General features: G+C 42.5%; 2 protein-coding genes across 2 annotated transcripts; one reads left to right on the top strand and one right to left on the bottom strand.

Annotated features, from left to right (window-relative positions):
• Nucleotides 1–2,758: 2,758 nt before the first annotated feature.
• tekt1 (tektin 1) lies at nt 2,759–6,381 on the top strand. The gene is given in 8 exon segments (XM_071539908.1): nt 2,759–2,924; nt 3,013–3,178; nt 3,397–3,525; nt 4,238–4,384; nt 4,906–5,068; nt 5,070–5,132; nt 5,896–6,092; nt 6,222–6,381. Coding segments are annotated over 8 exon segments (1,191 nt in total).
• Nucleotides 6,382–7,767: 1,386 nt separating this feature from the next.
• Nucleotides 7,768–12,693, bottom strand: xaf1 (XIAP associated factor 1). Its single transcript, XM_071539896.1, has 7 exons — nt 12,552–12,693; nt 10,970–11,105; nt 10,829–10,885; nt 9,225–9,453; nt 9,059–9,126; nt 8,515–8,784; nt 7,768–8,143 (listed from the first exon to the last, which is right to left on the bottom strand). Exons 1-7 carry the CDS (start codon nt 12,587–12,589, stop codon nt 8,111–8,113), a joined length of 831 nt encoding a protein of 276 aa, XP_071395997.1. The 5' UTR covers nt 12,590–12,693; the 3' UTR covers nt 7,768–8,110.
• Between the last annotated feature and the right edge of the window lie 241 nt (nt 12,694–12,934).

Raw genomic sequence — 12,934 nt, 5'->3', positions numbered from 1 at the left:
TCCTCATGGATCGTTTGGCCAATATTGGAGTTGGGGGCACTGTGTATCAGTGGTTTGCCTCCTACCTTGCAGACAGGACACATTTTGTACAAATTCAGAATTACCCATCAGAAAGCTCCATAGTTCACTATGGAGTTCTACAGGGTTCAGTGTTAGGGCCACTCCTGTTTATTATTTACCTCCTCCCTCTTAGCAACATCTTCCGGCATTATGGTATTCATTTTCACTGTTATGCTGACGATACGCAGCTTTATGTTTCCACTAAGCCCACTTATACTCTCCCCTCCAGGACCCTCACTGCTTGTCTTCATGACTTACAGATATGAATGACAAACAACTACCTAAAATTCAACAGTACAGTAAAACTGAACCACTCCTCATTGGCCTTGGTGTTATCCTGGACAGTACCCTGTCTTTCTCCAGTCATATAAACAATGTCTCCCAGATTGCCTTTTTCCATCTGCGAAACATCTCCAGACTACGCCCTGCTTTAACACAACACTCCACGGAAGTCTTAGTCAATGCTCTGGTCACATCATGCATTGACTACTGCAATGTGATCCTGGTAGGCATCCCCAACAAACTTATTCACCGACTCCAACTCATTCAGAACTCTGCAGCACGGATTATTACACAATCAAAGTCCACTGAACATGTCACTCCCCTGCTGATTCAATTACACTGGCTCCCTGTGTCAAAACGGATTAACTTTAAAATAATATTATTAACATTTAAAGCTCTTCATAATCTATCCCCTGCTTATCTCCTTCAGACTTACACTCCCTCTCGCTCCCTGCGGTCTTCATCAGCAGGTCTACTAGCTCTACCAGCCATCAACCTCAGCACAATGGGTGCAGGGCCTTCTCCTATGCTGCACCCAAACTTTGGAGCTCCCTTCCCCCTCACATCCGCATACTGGACTCTGTTACAGAATTCAAAACTGCTCTTAAAACCCATCTTTTTAAACTAGCTTACTCAATTTAACTGCATCAACTGCATCCTATTTTAGACTACAATATCGAATTTTAACTCATTGCTGAGCTATGCTTTGTTGCTTATTGCATGTCTTACTGTTGATTTACTGATGTCTTATTACTGGTGCTTTGTTGTTTATTGTATTTTTTATCAGTTGCTGGTGCTTTGTTGTTTATTGTATGTTCTGTCAGTTCTATTACTGATCTTATATGATGTAAGGTGATTGTACTGATGTCTTATTACTGGTGCCGGTTGTTTATTATGTTCTATTACTGATCTTATATGATGTAAGGTGACCTTGAGTGCCATGAAAGGCGCCATTAAATAAAATGTATTATTATTATTATTATAATTATTTTCCTTTTATTCAAAATCTATCATTCAGTGTTGTCCACTTCTGATGTGATGGATATGATGCGGTTTGATTGATTACATATTTATTGTAGAAGTGATCAATACTAGACTGGTTGTCTATAGGGTGCTTTAACCTGAACTAATTCTGTGAAATTTTAGTCGGATTCCACGCTAGTAAGCAGGAGTTAACGGCCATCTCACGTAACTATTGTTGTCATGACAACCATTTGTTTACATCCCAGCAGTCAGCTGTGAAGTGAAGAAACTGATACAACCGTCTCATAACATCAGAGCCGAGACGGAGGCATTTCCAGTAGCACAGAAAAAGGTATGGTCAGAGAAAATACTTCTATTTATGTGTCTGGGAATGTTTGTAGTATTTTAACCCTTCAGTTGGTGCTGTTAGCCAGGCTGGCTAACGTTAGCCGACGGTAGTAAGAAGCAACAGGTCAGTTCTCTGTTGATAGCGCTTAGCCTACTAACCTAACGATAAAATATTGGAGATACTCTGGAAGTATTCTTGACTTTGCTTTATTTGATATTGTGTCGGCAATATTATTACAAATGATCTAATTCCTTCATGTTAAAATCAAACGGGGGTGCTGGGTCAGAAACGTTCCAAAATGTGTAATATTATTTGTTGGAATTTTCAACCCATGATGTAACCACTAAAAGTGATTTTTTTTTTTTTGGTATGTATTTTTTGGTATTGTGATGACAAATCTAGCTTCACCAACAGTAAAAGCAGTTAGTCTGTTGATATATGTCTGTACCAATAGTAGCCTACATCTGGATTAAGAGTTCAGGCTGACACAAATTTCAATGTGACCTCCTATGCAGGCTCCTCTTAAGGTCAGTTCATAGATCCAGACTCTGACTGGGCCATTCCAGCACACTGATCTTTTCCTCAGCCACTCCTTGGTTGACTTTGGATATGTGCTTTGGATTCTTTGCATCCTCATACTTGAGCTTGGGCTTTATTGCAGCTTAATTTTCCCAAAAACATCTTGGCATCCGGAGCTCTCCATGTGTCCATATCCAGACCAGAGCCCCAGTGTCAGCTCCTTGTTGCCCATGCCTGTCTCTGTCAATACATACACTATACAGCAAAGATTCCTGGTTTTAATCTAATCAGTCACCTCAGCTGATTTCAGTTAAACACAAATTAGCTTTGTGAATGCAATTAGAACATTTGAAAGAGTGTGTAGACTTGATATCCACTGTACATGTGTTCATGTTGAGCTGTTTGGCCTTATGGAGAATAATGATGGATTTTTTTCTTGTTTTTAAAGTGTTCTAAACCTCCCTCTTCATCTATCCTCTCCCCTCCGATGCATCCACATTCCCTCCCATCCCTCCATTTATCCAGCCATATTGTTCCTTCCTACCTATATATTCTCAGTGACTGTCTGACCACCAGCGGAGGACAATGTCTCTCCTGGACGGCAATCCTCGGCAGGCCGGCGGGCCGAACCTGGTGAATATCGAGACGATGCGGACCAGCTCCGAGCTTCTCACAGCAGAGAGCCAGAGGCTGATCCTGGAAAGTGACAAGGCATCCAAACGCATGCAGCAAGATGCCAACAAGAGACTGGGTAAGAAACGATTCCGGCAGGAAAAAAAGGAAGCCTATTTTTTGCTTTAGAGACTCATTCCTCCCTGGTGTTTCTTTATGCTGTTCAGATCGGCGGATCCGAGACATCCAGTTCCTGAGGAAGGAGCTGGAGCGGAAGCTGGAGGAGATCATCGTGGAGATCGACGTCCTCATAACGTTTAGGAGCCGAGTGGAGAAGGCCCTGGAGGCCTGCGAGGAGCCTCTGAGAGTCACCACACTCTGCCTGGAGGAGAGGTGAGAAAGGAAGGTCTTCTTTAACATCAAGAGGGGAAATGCATTATATTATAGGCTCTAGGGCTGTACTGCTGAAACTTCCCTTGCACCTCACATGTCTTAAATGCTGTTGAAATAGAAATCTTGGATGGAGATTGAGGAGAAACAGGGATGTTTAAAACCTCCAGGTGAAAAGGGAGGCGGCACTGACCGACTCACTGTCCATTCATTCCCTGCAGAATGAAGCGTTCTCCCACTGAGCGGCTCCATGACGAGGTGGACATAGAGCTGCTGAAGGAGAGGGAGGTGATCGAGGGAGTGGCTTCCCTGCTGCAGCGCACTATAGAGCAGATCACTGAGCAGATACGGTAGGGGAGGGGGACTGGGTGTCATTTAACTATACATGCTGTGTATAGCGGATATCAAAAGTCTACGATCTGAAATGAAAATTCAAAAGGATATTTTTCACTTTCATTTGGATATAGTAACCCTCTGAAGTCTTGAACTCTTCTCCAAAGACGAATGGAAGAAAATTCCTAAATCCAGATAGTAGTGATAGCAGAAACTTATCCAAATGGACTCACTGCTGGTATCAAAGAAAAGGTGCTTCTACTAAGTATTAAGTGGAGGGTGTATCACAATGCTGTCCCGCCAAAATATTGCGATATACAATATTGCCGGGGGGAGGCGGCAGCCGTTTCGCAATATTCAATACCGCAGACAATATTGCTATATTCACGAAATATTGCGATATCCGATATTATCTAATATCGGCCCAAGCCTAGTGCACACTTATGCAACCAAGGTGTTAAAAAGGTTTTTCCATTATACATGCGAGAAATTATTAGCCTTTTGTTTTTACTTTGGTTTTACTGGTTAGGCTATATCCAAATAAAAGTGAAAAAAAAATCTAATTTATTGGGTTTTCATTTCAGTCATTTCAGAGCTTGATTTACTATAATACAACAAAATAGAACATAGTTTTCTCAGATCGGGCTAGTCTCCTAATATGCACTGTAGTAGACACTGAGGTGTGTGCTCATGTGTTGGGGGATGTGTGTGTGTGTGTGTGTGTGCCAGACTGAACCGAGCAGCCAAGTACCACCTAGAGAAGGATCTGAGGGAGAAGTTTGAGGCTCAGTGCATCGACGACTCCTGTGCCTTGATGACCAACCATTCCATCAACAACCACCTCAAGTCCAAAGACCCCAAGATCACTCTGCCAAGGTGAGCTACGATATGAACACAGGAGGATGATATTACTCTGATATTACATAGCTCATGTGTTCTTATGGACTGGGTTTTGGAAGTCAATTGCAAGCACTGCCTACCTTCGTCCAGAGGGTGTCAGTCATGTACCTCTTCCTCTCCATGAGCTTTTCCCCACCTTCTTCAACATGAATTGGGATTCTCTCCTCCTCCTCAGGGTCCCTACACAGGTCTGGAAAGTCTGGAAATGTGTGGAAAAAGAATTTAGTATTTTCAGGTCTTTAAGTTTGGAAATTGTACAAAAAGGTTGGAAAAGTATGGGAAAATATTGTTCTGTCCCAACATACTGTGTACGACTACATGTTTTCTGTGGTTATAGACGCTCGTCATTTCACATATTCTGATATTTTTTGTTGTAAAGAATATGGATGAAGCTCTGCAAACAGTATGGATTTTTGAACTTGGAACTGTACAGGAACCCTGTCTCTTTCTCTTTACCTCCTCTCAAAGCCTCCTCTCCTCTCCCTCTCTCCCCTCAGCCTGGCGGTGAGTCCAGAGGAGTGGGAGAGCTTCTCGGACATCAACATAGCCAGGGCGGAGCAGGAGAAGACCAACTCTCTGTCCCTGCGAGCCCTGGTGGAGTCTCTCCTGGAGCAGACGGCCGCAGACATGCAGAGGCAGGTCCGGGCCACGACAGCGGCCCCTCCAGCTGAACGTCCAGGAGATCAAGACCGCCAAGAGCCAGATGGAGGATCAGCTGGCCAAGGTAGTTACGTTACTATCTGGTATATGATGGATATGGTGCAGTTTGTTTGATCAATTCTACACTGGTTGTCTATTGGAAGCCTTTGACCTGAATTGATTCTAATGAGACATTGTCTAATGTTTCAGAGGCTTTTTTACCCTCACAAGAATACAATTTGTAGCCATTGCAGAAGGTCCCACATCCTGCATCGATCGTACGTTAGTCCTGATTTTGATTAGACCGGATTTTTCACACATTTTTGCAGTGTGGGCAGAGCAACAATGCAACAGCAGGTCAGACACTTTGTAAAAAAAAGTGGGACTTCTTCAGTGGTTACATCTGTGTACTCACGCTGATAGACAGAGAATTCATTGTTAGTCCCTGATTGATATGACACTATTCAGCTGTGACCCTAGGTTTTAGTTTTGAGACTTCAGTATGTGATGTGGCTTAATACATAGAGGTCTGACACAGACCTCACCACAGAGAAGTTAAGAATAATTGTTACAGCTCCAGCTAGCAATCTTTAAACTCAAATCTGCGATTGGACTCTAGTACATTAGCGTGGTTCCTAGTGATCTGAACGGAGTAAGCATTTTATTTAACCTTTGTAAAGTACCAGATGGGTGGAGTTTACTACATAAGGAGACTATGAATGTCAGATAAGTTGTAAACCATAGAAAAGTATGCTAAAAAGACTTAAATGATTCGCTGTGATTGGCTAAACTCATCTGGCACCCGGCTGCTTGACCCTCGTCCGGTGTGGCATCTCGCTCCCCGCCAGGTTCTGTCCGAGTACGGCAGCCAGCAGAGGAACATGGAGGCTCTCCAAGTGGCCGTCGCGGAGAAGCGGATTGTCCTGAGCGTGGCCGAGGCCCGGCTGTCCGCCCGCAGCCGGAGGCCCGCCAAAGAGCTCTGCCACGACCCGGCACAGTCCCACCTCCACACCGAGGTCCAGCAGCTCACCGCTCACATCAACAGGTAAGGCCAGGACCCGCTCTGCTCTGACGGGAAAGGGTCAGGGCAAGCCAGGTCATGTAAGACAGATGAGAAGACAGAATGTAAAACATACAAACGTAACAATATGACATCTCTGTATTTGTCCCTCAGAATGCGGGAGGCAGCGGCCCAGTCAGAGATAGAGCAGAGGAGTCTGATTCGCTGCCAGCTGGAGCTGCAGGAAAACATCGAGATCAAGGCCAACTCTCTCTGCATCGACGAGGTCGTGTGCGCCCAGCTCAGAGAGCCCATTATCATACGCAACTTCTGACCGGACAGCAACGGGAAAGAAATACTCTTCCCTGGATTTAAAAAAAAAAATTAAATACATGAAATCAGTGCAAAAATATTTGAGAATCGAGCCTATTTCTCTTTTATATGGCATAAACACGGTTTCCCGTTTTGGTTTTCTTTAGTTGATTCTAAGGATAAGGTGTTCACTGTGTCATGCCATCTCACAACTGACTGCTGGTTGTTAGTAATGGTAATAAAATTATCTTTTTGTAATATAATTAATATACAAAACCCTTACACCATTTCAAATTTCTCCAAAATAACCTGCCATGGGGGAATAGGATTCACCAGATGGGTTAAAGGAGACCAGCAGAACGTATGTGTGGCATACAGAGATTCAGTGGTAAATGAAAGAGGTGTGCTGAGAAGATTTCCCACCAGTGAGCATACCCAACATCAAAATAATATTAATATTTTGACTTAATAGGACAAATCTACAGGATGTCAGTTAGTGGGGATGGGACGCTCTTCTCTGCTGCAGCCCCACTTTGTGATTTAAGCTGATAAAACAGGTAGATTTTTACATAATAATCTTGCTTAGTGCAGCTTTAATGCGACTCTGCCCCCTTCCTCCTCCCATACCTTGATGGTCCCGAGGCCGGTCTTCTTCTCTAGGCAGTTCCTCAGCAAGCGATCCACAAAGCTGACCTGTAGGAAGGCCCAGACGTTTAGGTAGTGGAGCTTGGAACAGATCAGTAGGCCTTCAGAGGGACCTGCACCCCTAGAATCCAGCTGAGACGCTCTATATCCAGGATTTTTTTTGTTGGTTCAGGGGTGTCCTGATGGCTCAGTGGTCTTAGGCGTGAACCATGTAAACACAATGTCCTGGGTTCAAATCCAGGACCTTTGTCACGTCATCTCCCTCTCTCTTACAATATTTCCTGTCTCTACTTTGAACTGTCAAACAAAGGGGAAAATGCCCAAGAAATAATACATCAGAGGTTCATCTGGTATTACTGTCTTCTATCTCAAACAAGTAGATATCAGTTAACATCTCAAAAAACATGTTTTAGTGTTTCTGACCCCTTTCAATAATATTACATTTTGATAGCCTATAGCAGAGGTTCTCAACCTTTTTCCAGCCATGGCCCCTTTGAACATTTTGAGAATTTCACACTACCCAATCATAACATTTTAAAGTTGCCATCTATAGTTGTCTGACTCTTGAGAAAAGCTCTAGAAAGGCTGTTTTGAATTTCTGAATTGAGCTATCTTGGCTTTCAAAATCCCTCCACCTTCTGTACAAACCAGCGTTTAGATTTTTAAAATCACACAAGGAACAGCGTCCTTATGTTGTTTGTGTTTGCCCCTGAATGAAAAACTGAAAAACTTTTTTAATAATAAACAGTTTTAATAGTTGATTTCAATATAAACTATTATGAAAGTACACAATAACAAACATGAACTTTACTCACTGTGATGTTGCCGACTTAACACATTCAATTTGCTGGTTCAAACAGAGTTATAGTATTAAGTATAAGTGTGACTGTAAAATTTACTTAGATACTTCAGGTCACCAATGATAGTATTGCATCCTGAACCACTTTCTTTCCTCAAATAACTAAGTCTAATAACTTTAATTTATCTAATAATATTACATTTTCAGTGTAAATGCTCATCTTCCATCACTCGCTAATGATAATTTGATCTAAGATCTCTATGGCATCTTATCCACTGTTGTTATCCAGTGTCCGTAGATCTCTTCTTCATTTCAAGAGGATGTGGATTTGGCACTTGACCTGAAAACAGACAGAAGGAAAAAAAAAAAAAAAAAAAAAAAGACTTCAAGTATAATCTTCTCAAGACAGACATTTTTGTTTTTATGCCACCTCTACAAGTCTGTTGCTTCTGTGATTTTTGTTTAGCCATCTGTACATGAATCCAGTTTGCATAACATTGTTTGGATGTTATCTGTATGGCATTAGAGAGTCTTATCTAGGTTTCTCCCTTAATGAAATCTTTTACGAATTTCTGTTTTATTAGAACTTAAGAATAAATGAATTAAAGCTGCACCAGGCAACTTTGGGGGGGTGAGATGCTCTTTGTGAGTTAGGCTGATAAGACGGGTGTATTTTGTACATCAAAATCTTGCCTAGTGTGTGTTCCTTACCTCATGCCAGCGTAGTGTGATGAGGGGCAGGGCCAGATGACAGTGGGGGCAGGTGCTGATCTGGTCTGGGTCTCTTGCGTCGCCCCAGGGCTCCCTGCTGAGCCTGTTGGACATGGAGGCCGCCTTCAAGGAGCTGCTGAGCCGAGGACTGGCCGCCTCCCTGGAGAAATCACCACCCTCCCCCTCCTCCTCCTCCTCCTCCTCCTCCTCCTCCTCCTCCTCCCTGTCTTCCTTCTCCTCCTCAACCTCTTCCGCGGGAATACACTCCAGCTAGTTGTTGGGATATAGACAGAGGCATTACTTGAGTTATTTCATATAGCACAAGTTAAAACACACAAACACCTAAGATTAGTTTTGATGTCAGATATGTCATTTTCAGGGATTTTTTTTTTCTGGATTTCACATTTTTATGACATGCAGCTCCCATTCATTCTAAAGGGACATTATCATTTTCCTACTTTTGTCCCGCTCCCTAATATGTGTCCAGGTTTAGGTACTGTCCCCATAAGATGTTAAAAGGAAAAGTGCTTAGGAAAAGATGTACCTCATGTTCCTCTATATCTTCAACTGGGAAAGACGCCTTACATCCACTACAAGTCACTGATATTTGCCCTGGGGAAATAAAACATCCAAGATTAAGAGGAGGGGGGAAAAAAAACAGTCTTTGGGATAGTTCTAGGTTTTTCTGCTGAATCCCCACACGGCCTTACTCTTGTTAGGCGCGCTGTTGGCGGCGAGCGGAGGACCCGAGGATCCGGTTGCAATCGCTGGGCAGGTCTGGCCGTGCTCCAGCTGGTCCTTCAGGGTGACGTAGCGGCCGCAGTCCCCGCAGCGCTCGGTGCGGCTCCCGCAGGCCTCGCTGTGCTCGGCCAGCTCCCTCCACGGCACCTCCAGCTGGCAGAACTCACAGCACCGCAGGCGCTCCACGCACTCGTCTGACTGGGGGAGAAACAGGTGTGCAGTGGAGGACAGTGAGGTAGCAGTGACTGATGTATGGTCAGTGTCATCCACCTCTGATATGATACAGTTTGATTGATATTTATTGTATAATTCATCAATACTACACTGGTTGTCGATGGGAAGACCTTAACTGGAATTTACATTATTACAACATTTTGATCCGATTCCACACAAGTATGCGTGAATATGTTTTATTATGATTACGGTCTTGGAGAGTTTTAGTGTTCTTAGGCTTTTCCACCCTGAAAACAATAATATTCTGGGGGAAATACCGAATACTACGTTTTTGGAATTTTCCAGCACGAACAAGGTCAAATTATAAGATACTGAATAAATCACAAAATATCATCTGTCTGCAGTTTCAATCCAAAAATGTCAGTGTCAGTCTTCAAAAACCCACATCGGTCCCAGTGAAGAGTGAACCCACCTAAACTCAGTAAATACCCATCTTTTCATTTATAAAATGGAGTTTACTACCTTTATAAGCAGTTGCAAATCTTCAGCATATAAATTCTTAGCGTACATAATAGGAAATAGTATCAGAGTGATGCAAGTTATGGAAATAGTGTCTTTTAAAGTAGTCAGTACTATTCTGAAAATATGAGTTTCATTCCAAAATGAGATATGCACTATTTGAAAAAGGACACCTGCTGTGACAAAATGATTGATAGCAAAACAAAATCAATAAATACATAAAACAAGTTCTGATACCGCTTAAATGACAGTAAGTAACTTCAATCCTTGTTTGACAAAACATCTTTACTGACACCTCTATATTTTAAAAGATGAACATCTGGTAATCATCTTTTTCTCTTCATATGTGTTTGTTTATATTGGTGGCTGTTGTTCGCCTTATGGTGAACAACAAGAGAAGTTGACGGTTTGTCCCTTTTATTTACCACTAGATGACTGGGGAGGGAGGAGGAGGGAAAGCAAATGAGAGCAGCGGTTCAGGGAAAAGAAGAGAAGTAGGATTATTTCATCCAGAAATTCATGATAAACTTGGATTTATCAAATTTGGTCGGTCTATCAGATTCTCCTCATGTGAAAATATGTTTCTCTATGAAGACAGAATTGACTGATTCTCTGACTACAAACTTATTATACTAATTGTATTGAATTTAAATTTAAACAATCACAACAAGCCCTTAATGCCTAATACTGATTATAATACAAAGCAGACTGATAAATCAAACATAATCGATTAATTGAGTGCACATTCCTACTGGACAAAGAACAAAACAGGGAAAGACATGAAGAAAAGTCAGGAGTTGAGTTGTATACTATACTATACTATACTACTACACTGATGCCCAGGCATACAGCACATACAGTAAGTCTGGACTTAACTTACCTCATGATCCATCAGATGGCAACGCTCCACCTTCCGGTTACATTTGGAGCATTTCACCTGCCAAAGAAACAGAGTTATAAAGCTCAGAGAATAAGCCCACACATGACCCGTGTGTGTGTGTGTGTGTGTGTGTGTGTGTACCTGGGTGTGCTGCTCCTCTCTGTGTTGGTCCAGTTGTTCTCTGGGAACTGACTCGTCACAGTCAGGACAGACACACAGGAAGCGGCGGCAGTGGGGCTCATGCAGAGCGAAGTTGGCCTCAGCCACCTCCTTGTGGCTAAAACACAGACAGAGAGGCTCATTTTCTTTTTCTTTCTTTTTAGGAGGTGGGTGGGGGGTTGTAGTTATTGAAATATTCATGAGACAAGGTGTATATGATTTAGACCATCGTGTGACATTAAAACTCTGTAGTTAAAGCAGCATTAAGTAATCTAAGGCCTTTATTGACCTCTACTGGTGACCTGTACGAATTACAACAACACTGAGAATTTATTTCTTCCTACCTTCCTACACAAGTCTCTGGCAACAATAGAGAGGAGTAGGAGGGTTAATTAGAGCAGATATCCAAACGTCTAATGAAGAGGTAACATATCGCCATGCTAAATACTGGAATAATAATACTGCTTTGTTATCTGCTTCTGTGGCTTGAGAACGAGGCTTTTTATCTTATCTTTTCCTGTCAACTCATTCTTTAGCCTCCCTCTTCAAGTTACTGCTGCTTTGGAATATCTTGTGTCCATGTCATTTCTCCACAGCAGCCAGGGTTGGACTTTACAATTACAACAGTTTATCGTTATTAACTATTAATTATTATCAATTAGCCTATTTTGTATTGAAAAGTAACAGTCCCCGATAAAACGACACTGCCCTTTTAAAAATGAATCAACACGGTGTGAGTGCCAACAGGCTTTAAATGGAGACGACCGCTTTCCTTCTGCTGAGAAAAACCTCAGGTTGATGAAGCATGATGAAAGTGAAAGTGTGATTGGTTTTGTTGCAGTTCAGCTGGAGCGAATTTAATTATCGCACAAAGTTGCTGCCGAGTAAATTCCACATAAGCTAACGTTGACAGGGTCCAGTTTCAAACTACAGAGCATTTCAGCTAGGCTGACGTTAACTCAAAGTGAAAGGCGATTTCACCGCCGTGGACTGAAACTCTGACCAAATCCTAGTCCCGGTAGGTGCAGTGTTCTCCTTCGTGTGGATAGACGTTACACTGAACGCCATTCAAAAACCCGGCAAGTTATTGTTGCCTTACCATCGGTAAATACACCTAGCCTACCTATACCCGGTAGAACATGAATTAAGACCTGTTACGAATCGAGTTTCCCCTGGTAAATTCGGCATATGGATAATCCACAAAGCAGGACTTAATTCGACAACATTTCAATTTTTCGGTTCAGTTAACAGGCTACTCGCACCCGCCCACCACGGTTTAAGTGTGGGAGTAACGGGTGAACAATTATAAAAGTTGAAATTTTATTACAATGTGTGTTGCTTCGTGTATTGCATGTATGCCGAATTGAAGAGTGGCTCGTAGCAATATGTAAAAGGTCTTAAATCATGTCCTATTTGGTCTGTTCATTTTCCAGTAAGCAAAACAACATTTCACTGATATTTGAATAGAGTTTGGCGTGACGTTCTCTCCATACGAGAAAACGTCACGTACCGGCAAAGTCAATCCTACTGCAAATATTGATTTAAACCAAGATAATTCCCTCACCACTGGCCGCAGATGCGCGTTGCTTCCTTGTTGTCCATCAACAGGAGTATTTGACTGGTGATCCAGTGACAAAACAAACGGAATCTGATGTGATGTTTCTGACTGACTTAACTTTCAGTTTACCATAACTGAAAGTGAAATGAATGGATTACGTCTTGTTTTTATGTACATCAGTCACAAGGTGGGGCAAAAATTGTCACGCCGTCATGGTAACAGCTTCCATATTGAAAAACCGAATAATTACATTCCTGTGGCAACTTTATTTTTGCGAAGAGGTAACTTGAGGCGAAGAACTTGTAGCCTGTCTCTAGTTTAGATCCTAAATTTCATAATCACGCCTCGGAACTGGCACCCACGCAGTGTAGTGTCAGTCCCAACGGGGC

The sequence above is a fragment of the Centroberyx affinis genome, unplaced genomic scaffold (genome assembly GCF_046629955.1).
Source record: "Centroberyx affinis isolate AG114_WGS23_722 - 3 ecotype Tasmania unplaced genomic scaffold, CSIRO-AGI_Caff_v1 ptg000207l_1, whole genome shotgun sequence".
In the NCBI taxonomy this organism is placed as follows: domain Eukaryota; kingdom Metazoa; phylum Chordata; class Actinopteri; order Beryciformes; family Berycidae; genus Centroberyx; species Centroberyx affinis.
This window is presented reverse-complemented; position numbering and strand designations above follow the sequence as displayed.

Coding starts and splice junctions, on each gene's coding strand:
- xaf1 (XM_071539896.1), bottom strand. CDS start 12,589: ATGGACAACAAGGAAGCAACGCGCATCTGCGGCCAGTG. Junction 11,106..12,551: donor ACGCGCATCTGCGGCCAGTG/GTGAGGGAATTA, acceptor TCTGTGTTTTAG/CCACAAGGAGGTGGCTGAGG. Junction 10,886..10,969: donor GAGAGGAGCAGCACACCCAG/GTACACACACAC, acceptor TTTCTTTGGCAG/GTGAAATGCTCCAAATGTAA.